The sequence below is a fragment of the Toxotes jaculatrix genome, chromosome 14 (assembly GCF_017976425.1).
Source record: "Toxotes jaculatrix isolate fToxJac2 chromosome 14, fToxJac2.pri, whole genome shotgun sequence".
Classification (NCBI taxonomy): Eukaryota; Metazoa; Chordata; class Actinopteri; family Toxotidae; genus Toxotes; species Toxotes jaculatrix.
The window spans coordinates 8,103,824-8,129,934 of record NC_054407.1 but is presented as its reverse complement, the minus strand read 5'-3'; the positions used below and the strand labels follow the sequence as shown (position 1 = coordinate 8,129,934).

The 26,111-nt window shown below is 43.9% G+C and overlaps 3 protein-coding genes across 6 annotated transcripts in view; 2 read left to right on the top strand and 1 right to left on the bottom strand.

The window, feature by feature from the left end:
* LOC121192904 (cAMP-specific 3',5'-cyclic phosphodiesterase 4B-like) overlaps window positions 1-5,830 on the top strand; it is a 46,030-nt gene extending 40,200 nt beyond the window's left edge. For both annotated transcript variants that reach the window (XM_041054895.1, XM_041054896.1), the window contains 8 exons: window positions 703-935; window positions 1,029-1,127; window positions 1,592-1,756; window positions 2,171-2,270; window positions 2,546-2,700; window positions 2,826-2,948; window positions 3,041-3,223; window positions 3,330-5,830. In XM_041054895.1, coding sequence (XP_040910829.1) covers window positions 703-935; window positions 1,029-1,127; window positions 1,592-1,756; window positions 2,171-2,270; window positions 2,546-2,700; window positions 2,826-2,948; window positions 3,041-3,223; window positions 3,330-3,707 — 1,436 coding nt within the window. In that variant the 3' untranslated portion in view covers window positions 3,708-5,830. The remainder of the gene's footprint in view (window positions 1-702; window positions 936-1,028; window positions 1,128-1,591; window positions 1,757-2,170; window positions 2,271-2,545; window positions 2,701-2,825; window positions 2,949-3,040; window positions 3,224-3,329) is intronic.
* A 5,780-nt stretch (window positions 5,831-11,610) lies between these two features.
* Window positions 11,611-16,862, top strand: fzr1b (fizzy/cell division cycle 20 related 1b). Its single transcript, XM_041054898.1, has 14 exons — window positions 11,611-11,813; window positions 12,170-12,358; window positions 12,636-12,737; window positions 12,866-12,929; window positions 13,042-13,169; window positions 13,406-13,488; window positions 13,602-13,785; window positions 13,963-14,028; window positions 14,151-14,253; window positions 14,519-14,700; window positions 14,878-15,111; window positions 15,709-15,813; window positions 15,998-16,090; window positions 16,474-16,862. The coding sequence occupies exons 2-14, from the start codon at window positions 12,281-12,283 to the stop codon at window positions 16,513-16,515; spliced, it is 1,464 nt and encodes a 487-aa protein (XP_040910832.1). The 5' UTR covers window positions 11,611-11,813; window positions 12,170-12,280; the 3' UTR covers window positions 16,516-16,862.
* A 158-nt stretch (window positions 16,863-17,020) lies between these two features.
* On the bottom strand, window positions 17,021-25,839 carry LOC121192902 (importin-13-like). 3 transcript variants are annotated; one of them, XM_041054894.1, is made up of 22 exons: window positions 25,676-25,839; window positions 25,387-25,521; window positions 24,625-24,750; window positions 23,787-24,427; window positions 23,567-23,707; window positions 23,350-23,491; window positions 23,078-23,244; window positions 22,604-22,724; window positions 22,350-22,497; window positions 22,050-22,231; window positions 21,896-21,922; window positions 21,643-21,777; window positions 20,117-20,263; window positions 19,818-19,898; window positions 19,528-19,665; window positions 19,319-19,415; window positions 19,196-19,248; window positions 19,039-19,105; window positions 18,428-18,486; window positions 18,229-18,318; window positions 17,866-18,047; window positions 17,021-17,485 (listed from the first exon to the last, which is right to left on the bottom strand). In XM_041054894.1, the coding sequence occupies exons 2-22, from the start codon at window positions 25,459-25,461 to the stop codon at window positions 17,392-17,394; spliced, it is 2,913 nt and encodes a 970-aa protein (XP_040910828.1). In that variant the 5' UTR covers window positions 25,462-25,521; window positions 25,676-25,839; the 3' UTR covers window positions 17,021-17,391. The 3 variants fall into 3 exon arrangements, with proteins under 3 accessions (XP_040910828.1, XP_040910826.1, XP_040910827.1); XM_041054892.1 differs by having other exon boundaries at window positions 23,350-23,707; XM_041054893.1 differs by having other exon boundaries at window positions 23,350-23,707; window positions 25,387-25,839.
* Between the last annotated feature and the right edge of the window lie 272 nt (window positions 25,840-26,111).

Genomic DNA, 26,111 nt, shown 5'->3' with positions numbered 1-26,111 from the left:
CCTGTGCTTTGTGGGGGATGCAGCTGAGATATTTTTTTGCCCTCACTGCGGTGTATGCGGTGCACATAGACAGACCGAGGGAGCCTCTCACACACACACACACACACACTGTCAGCTGTGTGCAGCATGTGAGATTCACACTCCGCCAGCAGACAGACTGGAATCACATGCTGCAAACAAACCCGCATACGAGCGAGTCCCTCCCCTAAACATTTCAGGTTAATATGCCCCTGTTTTCCACAATTCTCTGGATTGTTATTACAACATGGCTCAGTTTCTCAGAATGCACGGGCCACTGGAACGTTGTCAGATTTCACAACATCCCATTAGCACTTCATGACCCTTTATGTTAAAATGACATTCTCATCACCTTTGTATTGGAATATTTTTGTATGTAATTAAACGTACTTTTTCTTTGTCTTTGCTGCTGGCAACAGAAATGTATATTTAGTAGAGAAGACAGCTTACTTATTAAATAACTGTCAGTGCAGCTTTAATGTGTTGTCACATAGGTGTGAGAGGTCAACTATCTCCCTGTGTTAACTTCATTTACTCAGTACAGTGGCAACTCAAGCCAAGATGCTTATCCAGCCACCCTTAGCTTAGTTTGTTTTTGTCTCTGGAGTAACTGAAAAACATTGTCATAATCTTTCAATCTCTTCCCCTTCTTCTTTTTGTGTCTTCTTCTTCTACTTTCTCCAGACAAGCAAAATGAGTTGGAGCTTCCATGTCCAGTTCCCAAGTCCAGGGAAAGGAAGAGGAGGCAGGGCCAGCAGCAGCAGCAGACGCAGCAGACTCAGACGCAGCAGCAGCAGCAAGGTGGGATGATGACTCAGATCAGCGGGGTGAGGAAGGTCAGCCACACGCCCAGCATATCTGGGAGCACCGGCAATCGCTTCGGGGTCAAGACAGACCAAGAGGAACTGCTGTCAAAGGTAGATGATGGACAGGTTATACATCAAAAAAGTCATGAAAATCACGGCTGATTGGCTGAGACACTTACCGTCATCTTATCTACTCTCTAACAGGACCTGGAAGACATCAACAAATGGGGATTGAATATCTTCAAAGTGGCCGAACACTCCCACAACCGACCGCTCACATGTATCATGTACACCATCTTTCAGGTCAGTGCCCTGCCTCTTCATCCTCCTCATCTTCCACCCCCAAGTCAGAGAGAGCTTTGAAATAAAATGTGTGAAAGCTTTCGCACACACACACACACACACGGCTTTAGAAGGCATGAAGCGCAGCCCCCGTCAGTCAGTGTGTACAGTATGTTCTCTGTTGTGTTCAGCTGTCAGTATCACTGCAGGAACATCTGCTAGAGGGACATTAGCAGTTGAAATGGATTTCTAGCTGCGCATCATCTTGGCAGGAGAGGATGCTGTTTTCATTTTGCAGCCTTTTCTGCAGCATATGATTCACAATTTGATGAACATGGTTTAAAAGCTGAGTTTAAGGTCCGATCATTAGTTTCCGGGCGAATACATCTCCTGTAAGAGTTGCTTGGAAAGACGAGCTACGTGCTGTAACATTATCAGTCAGGAGGCCTTGTTTTTCTCATTTTCTTGCCCTGTGTCACATGCAGGAGCGAGACCTGATGAGGACGTTCAAGATTCCAACGGACACCTTTGTGACGTTCATGCTGACCCTGGAGGGCCACTATCACTCCGACGTGGCCTACCACAACAGCCTGCACGCCGCCGACGTAGCCCAGTCCACACACATCCTCCTGTCCACCCCCGCACTGGATGTAAGTCACTTAACATGTGTTTTTAGCTGACATTCTGTTCCTGTTGGAGTTTTTACACATCCACTTGCCAGGTTGTTTCAACTGTTAGTTACCTGTTCTTTATCTGATAACGCTCACACAAAATATCACAACTTTCAGTAACAAATCGCTGCTAAAAATAGTTACGTGTATGTAATGGTTAAAACGCGTGACACTATTAAAATGTGGCACCACCGCCCACACCTTTTTCTCAAGCTATTTGGTATGTTTTAATGAGGCGACTGGCATTACTGTCACCAACACTGGCATTCCCCTAGATGATGACACGTGGAGTATCGGCCTCAAAGCCATTGTCTAATACCTTACCTTGTTTAGCCAGTTTATTCACTCGTCTCTGTTTGTTCTTCTCTTCCTCTTCCATTACTTCAAACGCAGGCGGTCTTCACTGATCTGGAGATCCTGGCAGCCATATTTGCTGCAGCCATTCACGACGTGGACCACCCAGGAGTGTCCAACCAGTTCCTCATCAACACCAGTAAGTCCTCCTCACTGCGGCTCGTCTGTCGCAAAAGTCATGAGCACTGATTTATTTAGTCTACGTAGGCATAATAGGCAATAAATAGGCAGAAATATGTGTATGGTTTAAAGGGATATGTCTCCAAAGGCAACAATGTGGGTTTTTTTTTTTTTTTGGGGGGGGGGGGGGGGACTTTGAATGGTTACCATAGTTACCTGACCTGAGTTTAAAAAGCTGGAGCTCAATTTAATTTCTCCCTTCCTGTCTTTTCTCCCTCCCTCCTCTGCCGTTAGACTCCGAGCTGGCTCTGATGTACAACGATGAGTCAGTGCTGGAGAACCACCACCTGGCTGTGGGCTTCAAACTGCTGCAGGAAGACAACTGCGACATCTTCCAAAACCTCAGCAAGAAGCAGAGGCAGACGCTCCGGAGAATGGTCATAGACATGGTGAGGAAACGTCTGCGTATCTGTCTGAGGCCGCGGGGCCAGTTTTAGCCTTCAAAATGATGCCTTGGCTACTTTATTGCGCCTTTCTCAAATGATTTCTTACATCATTGTCTGTGTCTTTCTAGGTACTGGCAACTGACATGTCTAAACACATGAGCCTGCTGGCTGATCTGAAGACGATGGTGGAAACCAAGAAGGTGACCAGCTCTGGAGTTCTGCTGCTGGACAACTATACTGACAGGATGCAGGTAAGAGGCATGTTTCTACACACACAGTATGCACACTGTCATATGTACCAGAGAGATACATGACGCTTAAATTGTTGATTTTATATGTGCAGGTTCTGCGGAACATGGTTCACTGTGCGGACCTGAGCAACCCCACCAAACCCCTGGATCTGTACCGGCAGTGGACAGACAGGATCATGGATGAGTTCTTCCACCAGGGAGACAGAGAGAGGGAGCGGGGGATGGAGATCAGCCCCATGTGTGACAAACACACAGCGTCAGTGGAGAGAACACAGGTAGAGAAACACACACACACACACACACACCCAGTACCAAAAATAGGAAGTTAACATTGTGGTTGTTTTTCCTTCTTGCTGACATCACCCATGTTTCTTTTTCCAGGTTGGCTTCATCGACTACATCGTCCACCCTCTGTGGGAGACGTGGGCCGACCTGGTCCACCCCGACGCACAGGACATCCTCGACACACTTGAGGACAACAGGAACTGGTACCAGAGCATGATCCCCCAAAGCCCCTCCCCTCCATTCTACACCAGTGACGGAGAAGGAGGCCCACACGGGGAGGTGGAGGGGGGACCTGTGGCGAGTAAATTTCAGTTTGAACTGACGCTGGACGACCACGACCAACAGGGTGGAGACGGGGAGAGCGGGATGATGGAGACAACTGACGGATGTGACGCTGTGACACTCCAAAGCCATCCCTCTGATCAGGACAGGGTAGAAATGGCGACGCGTGACGTCTCCCCAGCGGAAACATAGCTGAACTGACGGCATTCTTCGAGTGCAGCACGTTTTGCTGTTTTTGGCTGAATTCATTTTATTGCAGTGGAGCAATCCTGCAATCTGGCTCTTTGGAGATGCCTGGCTAAGAGGGCCTGACTGAATGTGGGGCACCCCTGCAAAGGAGGCTCGGAAACCCTGTGGCCGTTTGTTTTTGAGCCCCAGACGGGAGCTGGAAGAGTGTAGCCTCTGTTCTTTAAAGAAGGAACTACTGTCGGACTGCAGAGGCAGGGCTGAATCTTGGTCCTCGCAGACAAAAAAAAAAAAAAAAAAAAGGTGAAGTGGACGATATGAATCCGTGTACTTTGACAAGTTTAAAAAAAAAAAAAAAAACATCCAAAACTTGCACTTCAGGACATTTTTTTATGTTCATTACAGTTCTTTGTATTGTGTCCAGATTGGATGCCACCTGACAAAGTGTCCAAGCAAAACTACTGGTCAGCAAGTTATTTGTAACCAAGTAGTTTTTTCTAACACTTGTTTAACAAAAAACAACAACAACAAAAAAAAGTTGTGTGCCTTTTTTTTTTTACAGCCATGTCCTTTTGTAAATGTTTTTATAATTTATTGAACACATTCATGTAGCTGTAAAATGTGTCTAATTTTCTAGAAAAAAAAAGGACATCTTTGTCTCACACAGTCTTCCTAATGTTCTGGCAATAGTATAAGCTTGTTCTCACAAAAGCGTTCAGTGGATGTATTTCTAAAATCAGTCGACTTCCCAGCACAATTTGCACTTTGTGGCATACAGAAAGAGGAAGAGAGTGTGGAAAGCATTAGTTGTTTATAGAGTCAACTGATTTATCCAGCTATTTTTTTCCAATAATACATTACAAGTAATTCAATTATTCATAGATCTGATTCCTTGAAAGTGGGAAAACATTTTGTATTTTTGAGTCCAAAACAAAAAACTAACGAACAAAAAAAGAAAAACTCCAAAGATCTTGTAAAGAAAGCACTTTCAGATTGATTGCTTACATTTTCCTGTGTCTAAATAAAAAGATCAGGCAAATGCAAGTTAAATTACACCAAAAATATCGAATAAAAAAAAAAAAAATTATTCCATAACCCTGTATTGTGCTGAGCTATATTCCAGGATGGGAACTTTGTTTCCACCTTGCGATTCTCCTCTTTTCATTAGCTCACCCACAAACAAACACACACGCCCTGTTGTGGTTAACTTTCATTCCATCCTCGTGAACATGCTTTACACCGTAACTCATTCTGAACTTTGAATGACTGTAAGACTGCGTGCACATTTATAACGACACCTGTCAGTGATATATGATAATTGTATCTTGTAGTTATTATTCCAGCACTTTGAATATGTCGACAGTTCAGCAGCTGGTTGCTGATCTGTCCGTCACTACCTTAAAGGTACCACATTGTAAGGTGCAACCTTCAGAATAAGGGGTGGGGGTGGGGGGGGGGGCAGTATCATGTCATGACATGATATCTCCTGTGTGTGTGTGTGTGTGTGCGTGTGTGTGTATGTAAGTGGTTACACAGTTGCACAATCTTGTTGCACCCAGCTGTGTTGTGCTGACCCTTCAGCTGTTTGTAACAGTATATTTATTACCTTTTCCTTGTACATGATAATATTGATATTGATTGATAATATTCACTGTATATTTATATGCACTACCACGTGTCAAATCACAGTTTGACTGAACTCGTCCGGTGGTTCTGATTTATTGTATTCAGCAAGCCATTTTGCTATAAGACCATAACAGGAAGTTATGCAGTTCAATTTTTTTTTTTTTTTTTGGACAATTTGAACAAACAAGTGAAACGTTTGGTTTGAGATTCCTGCCAGAAATGTTTGTACAGTCTGAACCAACAACACCTCACGTGAGGGGCAGAAGAAGGTTTTTTGTTTTTTGTCTTTTGTTCCTGGCGGATTATGAAGGCTGGATATTTACTGCAGTACGTTGTGTACGGTGACGGGTCATTGTACAGCTATAGGAATATTTGCTGAAATATATAACATTGTTTCAAATGTATTTTTTCAGTGTTTTCCTCACAGTATATGGTTAAATGGTGTATGTTGTGCTCAACAAATGTTTTCTATCAGATTATTAAAATGGGCATGTATTACAGAACATCGTGGTCCGAGAGTTACTGCAAACCAACAAGTATTAGTTTTTATATTATTATATAGTTTTATTGGCCTCTGATCATCCTTTCATCAGCCTGGATGATGATGATGATGATGATGATGATGACTAATGAAATGTTAAAATGTTTGACCTACATATCGTGACGTAAAGGCAGCCAGGGGTGTTTCATTCAGGTATTTCCTGGTGGAGTGAAACAAGCACAAACAACACAATTATAATGAATGTTCAGTCGCTTCCCTACAGTGACACCAGTGACATCTCCTCCCTCTGATACGAGTTCAGCGCCGCTGGACACCGAGCCAGCAATGTAAACAGGAAGGGTAGAGATAGCGGCGCTATGTGCCGGGCCCTGAGGGCATTCACTCTCCCATAGCCGAGAGCACCTTGACCCGCCGATAAGCATCTGGAATACGTGATCAACAGGAGGGCATGTTGAGTAAAATTAGCATGAAGGCAGAGATGGCTTTACAGATTTTGGGGTCTTGGCTAAGTGAAACAAAACAGAAGAAGGAAGACTTAAGTAAAGAGATTTACTGATGTAATCTCCTCTTCACTTCTCACAGTCCGTGTGAGCTCAGTCAGCTTTGAGGTGTTAGTGTAAGCTGCAGATTTTGTGGGTGTGATTTTGTGTCTCTTTAGGGTTGATAAACCTTGAAAAATACTCATAAATATTTGCACTGCCATTAGCTCTCAGCTCAGCTCCCGACGTACAGAACACTGCTTCTCTTTTAAAATTCCACCAGGTAGTTTATTGCATTCATCTGGTCACCACGGTTTGAAAAGGCACTCATTACTGAGCTATGAAAACTACATGGTAGGACAAAATTGGCTGTGCTCCTGGGCCAGTGCTGAGAAAGACTGATCTAGATGTCCTTTGTTTCTGACACAACGTAAAGTTTAATAGCCTAACATGTTCTAAATGCGTGATATGTAATTAATGACCCACAGGTTCAGTTTTGAGGAACACATTGGAGACATTAGACTCTGTTTATCTTGGAGTTTCTGGATGACAACAGGAAACCTGAACCACCCTCCTCTTCCTTTAGATTCAGCAAAAAATGAGGTAACTGTTTATGGTAAACACGAGCACAGACAGGGACTAGCGTTTTCCATGGTGGTGGTCCACAGTGCCATAGCAATGGGCAGTGAGTTTGTTTGAAAGTCTAACACACAAGTCTTGTGGTCTGCCGGTGACTGACGTCAGCAGGGTGAAGGCGGACTTCCCCCAGCCCCCCGGCAGCAGTGTCTGTGAACCGCCTGGGTTCAGGCTGGGCCGGAGGCTCTCGCTGCCAGTGAATCCAGCTGACAAGCCAGTCAACCTCCTTTCTCCATTCTACCAGCCAGGCTCTGAAAGGGCCCACAGGCTGGAGCCAAGGCAAGAGAGGAAGAGAACCACTTCCAGCAAAACAAACCTGCTCTCTCCATATCCACTTTATAAAAACAAATGTCTTCCTGGAGTTTCTCCTGGCCAGCTGCTGTTTGTTTTTAGTTGGGTTGACAGTAAGGACTGAAGTCAACTGGGCAGTCAGTGGGAGGACTACAGGCTGGTGTGGGGCATTCCGGGATAATTCAATAGTGGTCTGGGCATGTGTGAGTGGATGGCAGAGATCAGCTCAGAGTGGCTGAGACAGATGGGTGAGGAAGTGAGCTGGAAAAGACAGCTCTGCTCAGCTCAAAAGAAAATGATGAATCTGGAAAAGATCAGGTGAAGCAGTCAGGGATTTAGTTCATCTAAGGCCTCTTGCATGTGTGTGTGTGTGTGTGTGCGTGTGTGTGTGTGTCTGTCTTGTGTTTCATGGACTCTAAAACGCAGGATTGGGACAATAACAGGATGTGTCCTTCCCAGAAAATGTCACAAATCATCGAGTTATCGAACATGGCGGCAGTCATCACAGATATGGCATTGTTTCTCCCAGTGTGGTTTTGCCTTTTGCATGCAACTGTCTTAAATGTCTTCAGATACACAGAATGTGTATGGCAGCAGTTATACAATACACACAGGAGGAGCCGATGCATGAGAGATGTCAAAACACACCCAAAATTTAAGTTTTTCTGACTTTTCCATTGGGTGAAGGGGGATTATGCATGCAGTGGTTCATCCAAACTCATCATCCTGAAAACTGAATAATATTAGTGACAGTTAGATATGTGGAGTACACACATGCGTTATAGTAATTGCATTTCTCTTATGATCTTGAATTATTCCTTTGAAAAGAACACGCTGGGGTTGGATGTATGTGATCAAATAATAATAAGTGGATCCCTGGACATTTAGCCCGTGTGTAAAGCACGCGTCCGTGTCAAATCACATTTAATCACGACGCATTTAAGGACACGGCAACAGCCTGACATTTGTGCTGATTCCTCAGGGCTCTTTACCCAGCGTGCAGCCAGCTCAGGAATTGTTCGGACATGGAAGGGAACATCCCTGTGGGGACGCAGCGGCACACTGTCATCTTTGTTTGTCAAAAAAAAAGAAAAAGAAAGAAAAAAAAATCACCCCTGGGATCCTGAGATCATATATGCATACTCAAAGATGACACATTTGAGGACACGTGCATGCTTGCACACATACAGAAGAACATACTGAAAACTGTGTGAGGGGGAAACCCACTACACCTGGGGGGGGGGGGGGGGGGGGGGGGGCACAGTCCTGACATTAGGTGAACATACTTTCATATAGAGTGTGGATGTCAGATTTTTCTATCAAATCTCCGCCACTGCAGCTACATGGTGTTGGCTTTCTCCCCAAATAACCAGCTTCACTGTGAAATCAGGTTCCACGGTGGGCTGATCAAGATAAAGGTCTACTGTAAACCAAATCACGTTTAATCCACGTGTCCTTCCCTTGATTTAACCCTGATCAATGCTTGTCCTTATCTGACTCAAAGACAAATAGAGAGAGAGAGAGAGAAAAAAAAATAGGGAGGGGGGGAGGCATGTAGCTCTGAAGCTCTCTGGTGTGTCAGAGTGAGAGCATGGGAGGAGATTCTCAACATGCACTGCACTAACACAGTCTCAGGCAGGGGAAGAGAAACTGAGAGAGAGAAAGAGACATAGCCTACACAATACGAAAAATATCAAATATGTCACATCTGTAGGGGTGAGATAAACAAAGCCGCAGCGAAATGTAAACTCCCGAGATGCTATCAGAGGTCACGTAGATCCAGGCCGAAGACTCAGATCTGAATCTGGCCCTCAACCTTTATTGTTTCACGTTGTCCCTCTCATCAAAATGTGACTGTCTACATAAAAAAAAAATACTTAAACTGCCAAAAAAAAAAAAAAAAAAAAAAGAATCTGCAAAAGCTAACAGATACCTTCCAAACCATTAGCAACTTATATGGGCTTTGACTGTGTACGTGATTCATTAGACAACATGTGGCACTGCTGTAATGATTTAAAGATTAGGTTGTTGTTTCATGGTAATACTGTTTTTCTGTTTGCCTGTATTACCCTTTCCATAACAACTTTCTTTCTTTTCATGAACAAAGAGGCTCCACGTTTGCCTGGACAAATTTGCTGAGCCTGCATTCAACACCTACATTTGATTTTTTTTTTTTTTTTTTTTTTAAATCATACTGAAACCTGATTATTTTTCTTGTCATCACAGAAGAGATGAGATTAGTCGCAGACCTATTGTTGTTTTGTCATGAATTCCAGTAAGGATCTGAGAGCGTCACAGTCTGCAAGCTCTGACCCAGCTTCCTCTGTGCCCACTGAACTGCGCTGTATTACAGGAACGATAAGGCCGCAGCATTTCCCCCTCCACCCTGACCGGGGCAGACAGCTGCTCTACACCCCCAGACGCTGCCCTCCACGTCGGCATCGGGCTTCTCAAACGTGGGCCTGGCTGCACGTTGCTCTTGTGTGGAACCGATGGAGGATGCAGATAAGGGAGGCTGTTGTGGCTGGGCCGTCTAAAGGCAAAATGTGATCACAATCAGATAGCTCTTTGTAAATAGTCCTGCTGTTTGTGTACCTGTGTGCCTGCCTGTGTGGAATGTGTGCATGGAGAGTGCTGTAAACATGCCTATAGTCTATAATGTACAGTGGTGGAAAAGTACTTAGATCCCTTACGCACGTAAAAATGAAAAAACAACAATCTAAAAATACACGTCCTCCCTTCAAAATTTTACTCAAGCACAGGTGCAGACTGGCCTCTGTGACTGATATATGTTAAAATATATTACATACTTAGTTACTAAAACATATTGTGGATATTAAGGTAGTGCTATAGTTTCAGTTACTTGATAAACAGTTACAGCGGCTCCCAGCCTGAGGATCGGGTTGCCTCCAAACGGTCACAAGAAAACTCTGAGAGATCATGAGATTATTAATTGGGTAGGACAGATAAAAATTAAGTCCTGTTAAACAAATTTATATTTGTTTCTTGGCTTTCCTCTAATCCACTGATCATCAATCAGAGAGTGCTCCTGCTGTTTTCAGGGGGTGCATCGAAAGACGGAAGCTCATCTACCTTGAACAAATAGAAATTCCAGTTTGAATTACAAATAAAAATACTGCAATGAAAATATTTCATGCTGAGTCAGCTGTAACACCTCAATGCTACGTGTTACCTTCCACCACTGATAACGTATGTGCATGTGCGGTTAATCTCTATCGAAAACAGAAGCACCATTGAGCACAGAAAGGAAATCGGCAACAATCTATAAACAGGGTCTGTGTGGTACATTTCAGGCCTGCTGATGTCAAAGGGCAGGGTGTCAGACGAGCCTACGTGCAGTTCAGCGTGCCACCAAAGATGCCATGCCTTGTCTCCACTCTACCATGTCAGTCAGTCTCATTAAAACCCAGGGAGGGCAGCAGCGGGCCACTTTTCCTGTCTCTCCTCCTCTCACTCTCTTTCTCTCTCTCTCTCTCTCTCTTTCTCTCTCACTCTCTCTTTCAGTGTTTCAGTGGTTCAGAACAAAAACCACACATGAAAGAGTTCAAACAGTGAACCTCCATCTGCCGGTTTTGCAAAAATGTGCTCTGCAGTGCTATTAGCAGGTGGATGGAAAATTTAGTATCAGTGACAGTAAATGTATGATCTTTATTTACTTTGAAGTCACATTCACACGCGGGCCCTCAGGCAAGCATGTGCCCTCAATACTCTGGTTCTCAGCATGACACAGAGCTATTGATGACAGCACAGATGGTACACAAATTAATGTAAGAGGTTGATTTTAAAAATTAATCAAAGTGTATTTACAGGAGAATCGGGGGCTTTTGGAGTCCCTGGTGGTCTGGGGAACTATTTTCCCTACATACTTTTTTAGTGATCCAACATAAGTATAGTATGAGGAAACCGGCTGAGGTTTCTTCCACATTGTTTGGGGTGCCACAGACCCAAGTTCTGTATGTATAAAAATAATACAGTAATTGCAGATTAGATGAAGTTGACAAAATATGGAATTTGGCACTGTCATTGCACCAAATATGGAAATATTTCATATTTTGTGTTTTAAATATATATTTTAAATTATTAAAGAGGGTGTGACTCAGAACATCAAATGAAGCCTCATTCAGTAAATATATAATTTTTGTGTTACCCTGTCACACCACTTCCACTTAAAACTTGCACGTGTAACGTTAAGAAAGCCTCCGGGTGCATGGAGGCCAAATTTTTGATGCAGTGCAGCAGCGACACCCTGTGGCCACACGGGGAACAGCAGCCATAGCGCGACTTCAAATGCAGAGAGGGTGTGTCGCCAGCGGGCGTCGCTGTTGAGCGCGTTATCTGACTGCACAGACGGCAGAGACCCAGCCAAAGAATTTCTGCTACAGCTGATTCGGTCGCCATCTTTGTCGCGAACATAAACAACAGCAGTAAGTCGCGTTGGCATTTGGATGTACCGCTGTTATCTGGAAGAAAGCGACGACTGCTCTCCCCGCCGCAGCGCTGATCCTTTCCACCCGAAGATGGCAGTTGCTTTGGACACCTGAGCCGCCGTGTCAGTCGGTAAGTAAGCGTCGGTGAGGGTCGTCAGTTGACGGTAACACCGCTTGTAAACGGGTTGTTGTGTGCGCGAGCATGATGCCATGACAACGGTGCGGCTGTCATTAGCGCACAGCGAGGCTATTTAGCGGTTTTTATTTTCCACATGTGTCTGCTTTCAATAAACAGCAAACGCAGACTTGCTCTTTAAACCGTGTAACGCGAACAGCAACGCAAATTACGTTGCGCTGAAAGGGAAAAAGACACCGGGCTAACCAGGCCATTTGGCATGTCTTCACCTAGCAGACACAGCTGCCTGGTGTCTCCGGACTCTCCGCAGTGATTTCTGGTCTGAATTTCGCCAACCTGTGTTTTTACAGAGATGGGGATCCTTTGCGGGTTTCCTCGCCGTGAGGGAGCGGAGGTTTAAAGGGGGCGGGGAGGGCAGCAGAGGTGGGGGGGGGGCCTTGCTGCCCGTCAGCCCTGAAGATATGGACCAAGAGTACGAGAGACGGCTGCTCAGGCAAATTAACCACCAGAACCTGCCGACAGAGGCCCGCCTGTCAAAGGTTAGACACAGACCAAGGAAGGACAACCGGACATGTTTGTGAATGCCGGTGCACACGTAGCTCATAAGATATGAGCTCAGAGTAACATAGCCTGACATCATTTGAGTGTATGTGACAGCCATGTGAGACACCTCATGTGAGACTGGAGCAGTATGGTATGTTACAAGACATTTCAGGGCCCCTGAAGAACATTGCCCGGGGCCACTTTTTAATCGTGATGGTTATAACCCTGCTGGAATTTTTATGGTTTTACTGTCTCTCTGTCTCTCCATCCCAGTGTGTAAGTGCCACCTGCAGTCCTGTCAGTGTTAAGTCAGGGGACCGCTTCATTCCCACCCGAGCTGGAAGCAACTGGAGCATCAACTTTCACTATGCTAATGTGAGTAGTGTATTAGTTTGTCGGCTTTGTCAGATACTTTCTTAACCGGTCACTTTTTTTTTTTTTTCACAGAAACAGGTGCAGCTCAGTAACTAAGATGGCGGCACTGACTTTCCTTCTCTCCACAGGAGAACTGTCGCTCTCCCAGTCAGAACCATAAAGCAAAGGATGCCAGTTCAGATTCAAGCAAAGGTCAGAAATCCTCTGTGGCACACTTGCTGTAGATTTCCTTAAGAGCTGTCATGTTTTAATTCTGGGTCACGTCTCTCCACCTGCTGTGTTTCCATCACTGCCTCCCCTCCAGACACTGTGGCGTATGCCGCCCTGCTGAGGAATGAGTTGCTGGGGGCAGGGATAGAGACCGTCCCAGACCCTCACACAGACGACCGGCGGCATGCAGTCCTCTCTCAAGACTCTCACAGCCTTTTTAGGGTAGGGAGTTTATTCAATTCCAAAATCATTCAATTCCAGATATGTCTGAGACACCACTAACACTGAGAAGAATAAATAAAAATCTTACTAGAAAAAATGTGAATTATTCTTTCCTCCTGAATATTAGAAAAGAAACTGCTGAAATAAAACTAGTTAACGCTGATGTGTGATTAGCTTGACAGTGAGCAGCACCTTACTGTGATTCTGCTGTGTGTGTGTGTGTGTGTTCCCTGCAGTACACTGTTCACACTAAGAGAGTGCCTTTCGATAGCGATAATGAAGTCTCACCATACTCCCTTTCTCCACTTAGTAACAAGAGGTATGGTATATCTCATTTACTGCAGACTGAACAGAAAATTGATGCTGAAACTTTTTGCCTCAGGTTCCGGTTTGTTAACTTTTTCCTGTGTTTCCCGTGTGATGTTTCTGTAGTCACAAGCTGCTCCGTTCACCTCGTAAACCAGCCCGAAAGATCTCCAAGATCCCCTTCAAAGTGCTGGATGCTCCGGAGCTGCAGGATGACTTCTACCTCAACCTGGTAGACTGGTCAGCGGGCAACCTGCTCAGTGTCGGCCTGGGAGCCTGCGTCTACCTGTGGAGTGCCTGCACCAGCCAGGTCAGAGGAGGACTCAGAGACATTTATTTATAGTTTGAGTTTAACAACATGGCCGTTTGTTTGACGAATATATGTGTGTAAACTTATACCGTTTATATTTAAATAGGGCTTTAGTATAATGAACCTAAGAGAAAAATGAAACTGATATGTTCATGTATGTTGTGTCTGTCTCAACAGGTGACAAGGTTATGTGACCTTTCAGTGGACGGAGACTCTGTTACATCGGTTTGTTGGAATGAGAGGGTGAGCTGAACCGACTTAATCATAATTCTTATTTATTTTTTAAAAGCTCAACAGGAAGTGTTTGTAAAATAGAATGTGTAGAGAAGAAAATAATAAAAACGTGATTGCTCTCGTCCTGTCAGGGAAGTCTGGTCGCCGTTGGAACCCACAAAGGTTACGTTCAGATCTGGGACGCAGCTGGAGGGAGGAAGCTGACCAGTCTGGAGGGTCACTCGGCCCGTGTAGGTCAGTCATAGCTGGAGTGCAGTGAAATGACACACTGCTGGTTAAAGTGTGTTCAAGTCTGCAAAAGGAAAAAAAGGCGAATGTTCTAACAGAGCTTTAAAAAAGAATTTAGTATTGCTTTTAAACAGTAGGCTCTCCAGCAATTATTTTTTAATAAGTAACCCGTGTTATGTATGTAACATGTGTGTTATGTATCATATAAGCAATACCAGATGGATGTTTGATAGCCACGGTGAAATATGACACCCTCCCCTTTGTGCCCAAGGTGCTCTGGCATGGAACGGGGAGCAGCTGTCGTCGGGAAGTCGGGACAGAGTGATCCTCCAGAGAGACGTCAGAACACCCCCTTCTGCCGAGAGGAGGCTGCAAGGTCACAGGCAAGAAGTGTGTGGCCTCAAATGGTCTCCTGACCACCAGCACCTCGCATCCGGAGGCAACGACAACAAGGTGAGAAGGTTTCAAGCTTCACTTATACTCCTTTTTTTTTTGGTAGTGGCTTTTGAGTAAATTAAATGGTTTTTATTCTGGGTTCTTTTAGGGTAACATCCTTAGAGTAGTTTAAATAATCTATGAGAGTAAAAGTTATTAATTCAAGCTCTAAGCACTCTGTCTTTTCCTGGCCAGTTATTGGTGTGGAACAGCTCCAGTCTGCTGCCTGTGCAGCAGTACAGTGACCACCTGGCAGCAGTGAAGGCCATCGCCTGGTCCCCCCACCAACACGGGCTGCTGGCGTCGGGGGGCGGCACCGCCGACCGCTGCCTGCGCTTCTGGAACACTCTGACGGGTCAGGCGCTGCAGAGCACAGACACCGGCTCCCAGGTCTGCAACTTGGCATGGTCCAAACACGCTAATGAACTGGTGAGGACACACACACACACACACACTCTGACTCAGGAATATGTACTACCATGGAGATGATCTCTGTGCACAGATGTTGGGTAATTGTTAGACAGTTTAATCCATCCGTGTAATGAATTAACGGGAAATGTAATCACATTTTCAGATTAAAATGGTCACAGCCAGACTTCCTGTGTAATGTAATTACTGGATAGTGTGAAAATACAAAACATTATCAGAAAACAAATAATACTCTCAGAGTAGAGGTGTTAGGACAGTATCTAGCAAGTACTGAAAATTAAGTCACATTTTTAATACATCTTTATCTGAAGCATAGGGACATTTTATTACATTTTGACTGATCAATATTCACTTAGTTTCCAGTTATTCATCACTTATGTACAGTCACATGTAATTCTATGCAGTAGCTCTGCAATAGCAATCTACATTAAGTGATGGTTGCTGTATAATGTTAAGTTTTGTAGGTACAGTATCAACTGAATGTAGCATCAACTCCTCCACTTCCTTTATGTAAACAGGGATGAACTAACAGCACAGATATTAAGTTTCATATTAAGTAGTCTGTGTTTACATCAATAGTTATTTCTTTGTTTCCAGGTGAGCACTCACGGGTACTCTCAGAACCAGATCCTGGTGTGGAAGTATCCGTCACTAACACAGGTGGCCAAGTTGACAGGACACTCGTACAGAGTGCTGTATCTGGTAAGACAACAGGTTTAAATGTATGATCTGTGCATGTTTAGTGTTGAAAAGTCCTGCGTTTAAAATCTTATTTAGGTGAAAGTATGTATTATCAGAAAAATCATTTTGAATATCAGTTTTCCAGTATACAGAACCTAAAATATTCACCCTTTCACAAGTTTTTCTCTTTGTCCTCTACTCTCAGGCTGTCTCGCCAGATGGGGAGGCCATCGTTACAGGAGCTGGGGATGAGACACTACGTTTCTGGAACGTCTTCAGTAAGACACGCTGCACCAAGGTATTTGTCATTTACAGTGTCTGGTTCTAATGGCTTTGTTATTTGAATTTACTAAATGATGTAATGAAAGTACTTGATGTTTCTGCAGTTACCTGCTCTCTGGAAAAACGCTGTAGGCCCAGAGTTAATACAACAACAGTTTGAAAGTTGATTTCACCCTGATTTTGTGGCAAAATCATAAATAAATAACAGAGCATCAAATATCTAATTTCAAGTTCTTGAATGTTACCAAACAAGATAAAATTTAAAATTCCTTGAAAATAACATTCACCTGACAAAATGAAGTCAATTGTGGAGTCGAGGACAAATTGATGTACTTTAATGTACTTCAGTGTCGCTGACACATTTAAATATCTTTGTTTTCTTTTTTCTCTTTTGGTCAGGAATCAAAATCAGTGCTGAACCTCTTCACAAGAATACGATAGTGAAGGGTCCGGGTCAGGGCCGGTCCAGGAGGAACCTACCAAGCTGCGCTCACAGACTAGCCGTCACACCCCACTCATCTCAGCACCACACTCAACAACCAACATCAACACAGACAGTACTTCTCGAGTCCACTTTTTTCTACAGCCCCGTCTTCAAACAACAACTGCCATCCCTCACAGTGATGTCACTGATTAAAAAAAGAAAAAGAAAAAAAGAAGCAGCCTACTGTCGGGACATGTCTGCTTAAAAAAAAACAGTTGGTCTTGTTTTCTGTTGTGGAAGTGATTCAATTGTTTTACTATATATTAGCAGAAGTATACATCTACAAGAATTATAAACTATATAATGTAACGACGTCACATTTTTAAAAGGCTCTCCTTTGTAACGAAGAGAAGAAGAAGAAGAAGAAGCCTGGCTCGGGAGGGGAGGGTTTCTATATTTTGATAATGTGTGAAAATGCTCTACAGCAACAGAATACAGTATACAACAGAAGAAAAACAATAAATGTGTGAACACACACACACACAGTTGCTCGTGCAGCTGCAAAAGATAGGTTTTGTTTATTGGTGTTTTGTCAGTAGTCAAAAAAAATGGAGCAGGAAACTATGGCACTATGACACTTTTTCCTTCATTTTATCCTGCTTTGGAACTGACAATGGCATTTTATTAAAAACATGTTGCACAGAGGCCCATTTACTCTCATTTTAGTCTGATTTTGCTTTGGTTCAGTCCAAGTATTATGGTTTATGAGAGTCCAGTTTCACATTCCCAAGTCCTATTTGGCACCAGTAGTCATGGCAACAGATTGTGTTTGTTTGTTTGTTTGTTTGTTTTTTGGTTGCTTTATTTTGACCGTTCTCAGTGAGCTACTGAGGCTAGTAATCTGAGTATCCAGACCCCTGCAGGCCTCGACAGAGCAGAGAAAACTCCTTCACAATCTCCTTAACGCGGCGCTTGTTGGTTTGCTCCCTGGAACAAAGAAACAGATAAAAAAATAACAATAATATTTCTGATTTGTAGCCGAGACACGTTTAAAAAAATCTAATGATTTTTTAAAATTAATTAACTTTTTTAAGTTAAGTCTGCACTTCATTATAAGGACAAATTGTACTTCCCATGCTGACAGACACAGCACTAGTAATGTTGAGATTGAACCAAAGCAGTAAAGCTGTGGGCCAGAAAACTAAAACAATGAGCTAAAAGACACTAAAATGCATCACAGAGCTCGAGGGGAACTGTAGTCTTAGTCATAGTCATGTGATCAGTTGTTAATATTAAAATATTGAGTAATGTGGCTTTAATTAATAGATAAATCACTTAGCCTCTGATATTAACAGGTCAGTTATTACCTTAGAAGCTGCTGAGTGAAGGTGTGTTTCTGCTCCGCGGAGACCTGGGCCGAGGGGAATCCTGGGGTCTGTAGTGTTTCTTTCATCCACTGGGACAACAGAGCTGGACAGTGTCTGTTTAGGCTCAGCAGCACCTCAGAGAAATGCTCTGTCAGACTGCGAGGAGCCCCGCCTCCAACCGCCTGAGACAGGAATAAACACAGTGTGATACCATTAGAAGACAGTTTTACTTTGGACGAAATCCCAGGGAGGAAATGCATCCACTGGATTTGAATGACTAACAGTTTAACAAAGAGTGAGTGGGTATTGTCCAATTGTCCATCCAGTTTTCAAATTACATCCTCTGTCAAAAGCCTGGTTCACCTGGAGTATGGTCTCTGTCAGCAGCTTCCCATCCCTCTGCAGCAGCTCACTGAGAGACGGCATGTCTTTACAGCGAGGCAGCAGCTCTGTCTGCCAGAGACGGGGCAGAAACAACAAGAATCTATAAGTTGATTCACTGAATTTAGACCAAAAAAATAAGGTGTAAAATGAAACCTTACATATTTCTGCCTCAACTTACAAAGAACAGACTGGCAGCTTTTACTGTGGGTGTCTCTGGAAACTTCAGCGACAGAATCCCTGGAGAAAACAGGATAAAATCAATTTTCTTTTAAATGTTTGTTTTAATTAATGAGTCACACAAAACATAGCTTAGAGAAAAGTTGACCCAGTATATAGTGGCAAGAAAAAGTAATTTAACCCTTTAGCATTATTTGGACGAGGTATTCAGTATGGGTAAGAACAATGCAATTATTTCTGTTATTAGTTCAAATAGATTGTGTTTGTTCATAACTGTAACTTTGATGAAGATGTGATCAGATTTTAAGACACGCTTACACATAAATGCAGATAATTCCAATGTGTGTTCACTTGCTTTTTCTTGCCACTGTGTATTAGGAAGACCCAAAATTGAATTTGACCGTAGAATACATCACATTAAACATATAAAAGGATTAAAATTATGTAACACCCATTCATTATAATCAGCTTTGATACCAGTTTTGGAATGAATTGACTGTCAAAAGCTTGATATGTCCCATAAATTCATTTTTGTACATACACTAAGATATTATGTAAATACAAATCTGTGAGAATGAGCAGTGAACAGTGTGTAAATGTGATGATACTCACCACAGTAAAACAGTGCTTTTTTATCCAGCTGCTCAGACAGGTACAGATCAGGCTTCCTTTTAAGAATCTAAGAGCCAAGAACACACAGGTTCTGCAGTTAATTAAAAGATTTCACCTGATGCAAATGTGCATAAATGGACCAGCGTATTCCACCAACCTGAGCATGAAGGTGCATAAATGATTCTGCAATATCAGGATGATCCCGCGGACCTGTAAAATAAAAGTTAGATTACCAAGACCCAGCAAAGTCTAAAAACAAATAGAAATTTCGTTGCATTACCTTGTTGAAATATAGCGAGTGTGGAAGAGGTCAGCACTTCAGTAAGGCCTTTGATGTTAGAGCTGTGATGTTCGTCTCCAGCAAATATGTGAACCATCTAAAAACAAAAAGAGAGAGAATGACCTCTGATCCCGAAAGCATGTTAAGAGCCTTCATCACAGTCGGAGGGATAGAGCTTTTTATTCAGGCCCTGATCTGTGAGGGCGTACCTGCCGTGCCAGGTCCAGAGCAGAGGCTTGTGGGAAGGCGCTATAGATCTGCCCCAGCATCTCACTCAGCTGAGCCACCATGGGCCCAAAGTCATGTAGGAGGGTTCGAACCGATTTATCAAATACCCCACACACTGCCTGGAGGGGGCAAAATGGAGTGCTGTGTGTGAGTTTGAGTCAGTGAACACACACAGATAAATCACACACTCAGAGACATGCACACACACACACACACACACACACACACATATTTTTTTGCATATTTATGCAAGCAGTAAAAACCCTCCCACCTCTACTACTTCTGAGTCATCAAGCCACTTGCTGAGGATGGTCTGGATCAATGTGAACACTTGTTGAAGCACAACCACAACCTAAAAAATGATTTTTATGTATTTGATATAAGTATGTTCTGGTTCATTTCAGTACATTTAAACATTTTGCTTGTTCAGAAACACTGATGCTGAAGGTCCACTGTACAAACCACTGTACAACTAAAAAAATTAGGAAACAGTTGAGGTAAAAAAAAAAAAGATGTTCAATTACCAAAATACAGCTTTTATAAATGTTCTGTATTTTGACCTGAACTTACTGGATTTTGTGTGGCCTGTGAAGGTGTGACTCTGGGACTGGCTGTTCCCTCTGATCCGTCTCCTTGCCTGTTGATGTCCAGAGTGGTGAAGAGACTGGACAGCATCCCCAGGATGTGGACAATGGATTGTTTATTAGTGGGATTAGGCTGCAGAGGGAGACAAAGTGGCTTGGTTTGATGTGAAGTCTTGTAATGACAGTGACAATTAAATAAAGTACTGTCAAATGGAAGAGTGATTCTACTGTTCCTATTATATATATATATATATATATTTTTTTTTTATCAAATACTGCTCTGAGAAATGTCTCTGAGTCTCTGTCAACAGAGTCTTCAGACACAGACACTGAACGCTGATCTCCTCATTGACTGCCAGCCTGGATAAGACCATCGATTAACTCATTCAAATGTATCTGTGCTCTCAGAACTGTGCACTGCATCATGTTGACCTACAGTATATTATGTGAGGACTCAATTGCTGAATAGTTGAAGTAGAATTGATTTGTAGTGCAATACTGTGTTGTAATAATTTTTAAAGCTATCCCATTATCAATATTTATTATCAGTTGTATTCCCAGTGTACATGTATCGTCATAGTTGTTTGTTTAGTGGTTCTGTTGAATGTGTTTATCGGCTAAAGGTAGATCCCGTTTAGCTGATTCATACATTAGCTGCACTTATTTACAGGAGAAGTTTGTTGTGCTTTTTAGTTTGTTTCTGATCCCTCTCTCTCTCTCTCTCTCTCTCTCTCTCTCTCTCTCTCTCTCTCTGAGGTTATTTCTGGGGATCAGCACTGCCATGGAGGCGTGTCCCTGAGAGTGTTAGACAAGAGCCTGGTGTGTTCAATCAGTCTTGCTGGGCCAAACCAAATGGACTGAAGAAAGTGGGGGAGGTTGGAGGGAGCTGGGTTATGTTTGGTTTAATTTTTGTGTGTGTGTGTGATAAAGTACTCTGAGCAAAATGTAAATATTATTATTACTTTTCTATAGAACCGTGAAGATTAGCTACTGTACATAATGTAAATGCTAATGGAAGTCCTTCTTGTAGACGCCACCCCTTTTATATTAATCTTGATTGAAGTTGGTGCCTTCATATACTGGGTGGAGGTGAGTTTGTTAGGGGCTCTTGAGTGTGGGCAGGGAGAAGCCATGTTGCTATCCACTGCTGTGGCTCTGTTTTTAATGTAAGAACTTAGTAAAAGACAGAACTCTGCCAAAATTTGGCTGCAGTGTTTCTTCCTGCTGGTCGTACATCGCAGGAGCTGCTGCCTCCTGAGTTAAGTAAGGAACATTTCACCATCCAAACCTTGTCTGATTGAGGTCAGCTGACTAATACTATATGAAAGGCCTGTACCTTTATTTCATATAACCTGTTCACTATTTTTTGAAGGAAACACTCGGCTGATGTCTCATATTTTCATGAACTAATCAGGATTTATCAACATTTGAACCAAACTGAGGCATGAGCACCTCTACTACAGTTACTGTTTCAGTATTGAACTTTCACATGTTCCTTTTGCAGTACAGTACCTCATGTTGGGCCAGTGTATCCAGCCGCTGGACGTGAGGCGTGATGAGAGAGTGAAGTCTGCCCAGAATCTCGTCTACCGGCAAGGCAGACAGCAGGAAACCCAGAGCCTGCATCAACCACATGCACTGGCTGCTCTGCACACAGACACACAGACAGTGCGCCTCATACATGATGTCCTCAGAGAGACGGTCAGTGTGCTCATGTTTAAAAAAATAAGATGGAACTGGGAAATGTTGAAGCTTGTTTACTCACCTTATGGATTTCTTTAATCAGTACATCCTACAAGCAAAACATTAGTGTCAATATGTTTACAAACACAGTGATCATACTATGATCAAAAACACATGTAGAACATTTAAAGATAAATATGATGATTTTCAGAATCACGTGAGGCTGTGTGTCCGACCTGTGACACTGTCAGGATGTCCTGAACATAGGGGCCGAGGTCATGTCTACACTCTCTGCAGATCCTCTTCAGAGTGGATACACTGGACACAGACAACTCTGCCTTCACAAGACCCTGGAGCACCATGGGTAATATGCCGCCGAGCATCACCGGGTGGTCAGCCAGCCACTCCGCCAAGGATCCTGGGAAATGAGGAAGATAAAATGGAATCTGAATGTAAGTGGATTGCATATTAAACATAAATTAATTGTAAGACAAATATGAAAAGGAAAATAACTGGTGGTGTATTTGGGTTTGTACCTATGGTGTACATAACAGTGTCAGCCAGCATAACGTTGCTGATGTTGATTCTAGGAATCAGACCAATGAGACCAGGGATAACATCAGAGTAGTTCACATCTATGGTCTCAGCTATGGACTGGAAGCCAAACAACAGGGCTTCTGTGTCCTTAAGGAGGAGAAGATACAACATCAGGTCAAGAGAGGAGGAGCAAACGCAATCTGAAAGCAGCAGCAGGTATGAACATCTGAGATAGAGTTGTCAGTTACATTACCTGCCATATTGCAGACTGTTGGGGGTCCATCAGCTGTCGGCCCAGCCTGTCGTAGAGGTTACTGAGCAGCTCTGCCCCCAGCATTTCATACACATACATCAGAGTGTCAGAAATGTCTACCCTAAAAAGCAAAACAGCCAAGGAGACAACAAAACTCAATCTGTAGCTACCATTTTAGCCATGTTAGCAGAAATTTGTTGACAGCGAATGGAACCGAATGGAGTAATTATGAAATCTGGTAATGTTACATCCATTCTTATTGCCCTCAGGAAGAATTGTAATCCCTTTGGTCATTTTCTGACTTTTCGTCTAGCCAAATTAGCATTTAGCTTACACCAAATGAGGCTGAAATGTTTTTAAGGACTTTTTTTTGTCCGCTTGAATCTAGAGTCTTCTTTTTTTTTTTCCTCCTGAGGAAGGAATACAACCCAGTTTTAGGGCTTCTTAAAAGCTCCCATCAGTTTCCTGTCTCACCTGTAAATTCTGAACTGCTCCTTGTCATCAGGGGACCAGGAGGTGTATTCCTCCTGGGAGGGATAGTGGGATTTATGTAGCAGCACGTCCACCAGTTGGAAGTAAACCGGCCTGTAAACCTGCAGGTAAACTGCCTGTTTCTCCTCCTCAAACGACAAGATGTCATCCTGAAGCAAGAAATAATAGGTGCAAATCATTTGTCAGAGTTACACAAGAATACACTTAAATGTTTAATGCACACAAATAACGTAGACAAATAACTGACTTTATACCTGCAGAGTGTACCAGAAAGTGAGTGTGAGGGAGCTGGTGGTCTCACTGACTGGGTAATGACCAGGGATCCCAGTACAGTACAGAATCATGTTCACCAGAGCCAGATACTCCTGCCAGTGATCCACCTGTTCCAGCAAAACCCTGTCATACACAAACACAAAATTAAGAGGGCCATACTGATTCCAGGTTATAAGCCAAGGGTGTGAGTTTGTGTACCTGGAGTGTGTTTCTCCCATAGCAACGGCGATACGGCAGATACCATGTGAGGTCTCCATGTCCCCATCCTGAGCTGCTGTCTTCAGCTGGTCATGAAGACCCAGAACCAGAGGCATCAGGTTCACCAGAGCATCGATGTACCTGCACACACATGTTCTGATTCACACACCTGAAAATGAACTGTGACCCCCATGACCTTCTGATCCAGCACGTGTCTCACCTCTGGCAGTCGGGCTGAGAGATGGCATTAACTATTGTCTCCACAGCCGTGTCAAACAGCTCTGAATTGGACAGTGCAGTGAAACAGTCCTGAACCAGTTCATGACTCTCTCCTAATGGCACATCCAGCCCCACCCAGCTGGACAGACAGCGCAGCACCTTATCCTTCACCTGGTTCGACGAGTCCTGGCTTTGAAGGAGCTGACGCAGCAGGGGACACACCACTGCCCACTCTCCAGCCAGGGCCTCTCTCAGCTGTGAACGACGAGCCTGAGCCAGCCGGCTGCTCTGGAACTCCTCTGGAAGAACGGTGATGAGCTCCAGCAGCGCGAGGCAGTGCGCGTGGGGGTCCTGGGAGGCCTCCGCGCCAGAGCCACCTTCAGAATCGGGTTTCTGCGGTTGGAACGCTCTCACCATGTCCGCCACCGGTTGAGACCAAGCCTGGGGAATTAAGTTAAGAGCCATAGAAGCCAGGGCCACACACAGACGAGTCAGCACCATTTTGGGCCCCGAGGAGAAGTGCAAGATGTGGGAGAGGAGCTGCATCTTCAGGCTCTCGTGCTGGTCTGCGGGGAGGTCGTTCCAGTGCCGTGAGATCTTGGTGTGGAGGGTACTGGCCCCAAAAAACTGAACCTCTGGGAGCTGCAAAGAGACAGACTCGCACCATGAAGGTAATGTAACAGATGAAAAAACAGCTGCTTTGAACTCAACACGGCAGAAAACGTTAACATTCTTCTACTACCGGAATCACTCTGCCTAATGCTCTTCAGCAGTTTACAGTGTTAGTGGGGAATGTAAACTGCACAGTTGTAGAGAAGAGTAAACTCACAACAACAGACCTTGTCGGGGCTGAGCAGGGCCCAGCAGAACTGCCATGCCTGTGCAGAGCCCTGGGCCTGGGTCAGCCACTTCTGGGCCACATTCTTCCGCTCCATGTCCGGATCAAAGTAAAGCTGGTAGAGAGCCTGGAGGAAGAGAGACAAGTGTGGTAATGACAGGTGAGGGCAGCGGCCAATATTGATGAGGAGCATCAGAGCAGATTAATCAATATTTTCCTGTCTCTTTTGATTGAGGAGGTGGGGAGAGGACGATAAATCCAGGAACCACAGTTTTTATCTTGTGAAAAGTGCAGATATATGAACTCATATACGATTTTAAAGTTAATCGCAGAGCCTTTACTTTTAAAATGCATTAAATACTGGACGACCAATTGTTTGAATGGAGTCAAAAAATGTGTTGTCATAGCAACTAATCCAAAGCACATGGTGTTGGTTATTATTAGGACAGCATATGCTTATAGCTGGTATCACGTTACAAAAGGTCCAGTTTTGTCTAATCTTCTTCTGTTAAACTACAATTAACAGAACTGCAGTTTTCTATCTGAGGACTCTGCTGTTGTTTTACTGTTACCCGAGTTATTGCATCAAATAAAAACGTGAGTCCATGTCGATATGAGATGATGCTGTAGCTCTTCTATTTGACAAACGCGTATTCAGATCAGCAGCAGTTGCTGTGAGTGCTGTTACAGAAGCTGCCTCTGCAGGTATAATTCATTCAACAGTCATTCAGTGCTCTGGCTGATTATTTGACAGCTAACTTACCGATTCCACGTTTTCCACTGTCAACTCCAACTCCACCTCCACCGGGTCGTCTCCCGGATTGGCCGGAGGCTCCATCTGGCGCAACGTGAAGCTTTCCTCCCGCTGCCTCCGGATATCTTTTTAAGAAATAAAAGCCTGGTCGGTGGAAATAAACAGTTAGGACGACAGGCATTCAAGTGTCCTCTGAGGTGTGGCGAGCAAAGCACGCTGACAGAGGACGCGGCGGGTCATTCAGCTGTCTGTACCGTACACATGTGGGCAGTGCGCTCAGGCGTGTCGACATACTGACCTCTGAGGGGACTGAAAAGTTGTCTCACATCAGCGGCGACAAACTCTGCCACCTACTCAGCTATCACTGTCCAGAGCCTCTGAACCAATTTCTGCACCAACCCTAAAATAAAGAAGAGCACAGTAAAAAAAACTTGATCACAGCTTGTTGGTGTGTGTGTGTGTGTGTGTGTGTGTGTGTGTGTTCCGTGCCACAGCGCTCTACAACAGGCGCTCCTGACGCAGACAACTGCGCCTCTGACGCACTGACATCTGATTGGAGCAGCGCGGCAACAGCGACTGCAAACTGATGCGTTTCAGAGGAACAGATGCAGAGATGAGTGACTGTGAGTGGAAATTCACAGAGATGGGAGGTGAAGCACGAATTTGCACTTGAATTTGATACTTTTTTTTGTGCTTCTTAGAAAAAGTCGCATGCGTCTCTCTGCTGCTTGTCT

Bases quoted from the DNA above. Each gene is read 5' to 3' on its own strand.
- fzr1b (XM_041054898.1), top strand. From the start codon at position 12,281: ATGGACCAAGAGTACGAGAGACGGCTGCTCAGGCAAATTAACCACCAG. The intron at 13,489-13,601 runs GTATGGTATATC...ATGTTTCTGTAG, and splicing joins TCTCCACTTAGTAACAAGAG to TCACAAGCTGCTCCGTTCAC. The intron at 14,701-14,877 runs GTGAGAAGGTTT...TTTCCTGGCCAG, and splicing joins CCGGAGGCAACGACAACAAG to TTATTGGTGTGGAACAGCTC.
- LOC121192902 (XM_041054893.1), bottom strand. From the start codon at position 25,461: ATGGAGCCTCCGGCCAATCCGGGAGACGACCCGGTGGAGGTGGAGTTG. The intron at 19,249-19,318 runs GTAATGCAACGA...TTTATTTTACAG, and splicing joins ACTCGCTATATTTCAACAAG to GTCCGCGGGATCATCCTGAT. The intron at 18,487-19,038 runs GTGAGTATCATC...TGTTTTCTCCAG, and splicing joins AAAAGCACTGTTTTACTGTG to GGATTCTGTCGCTGAAGTTT.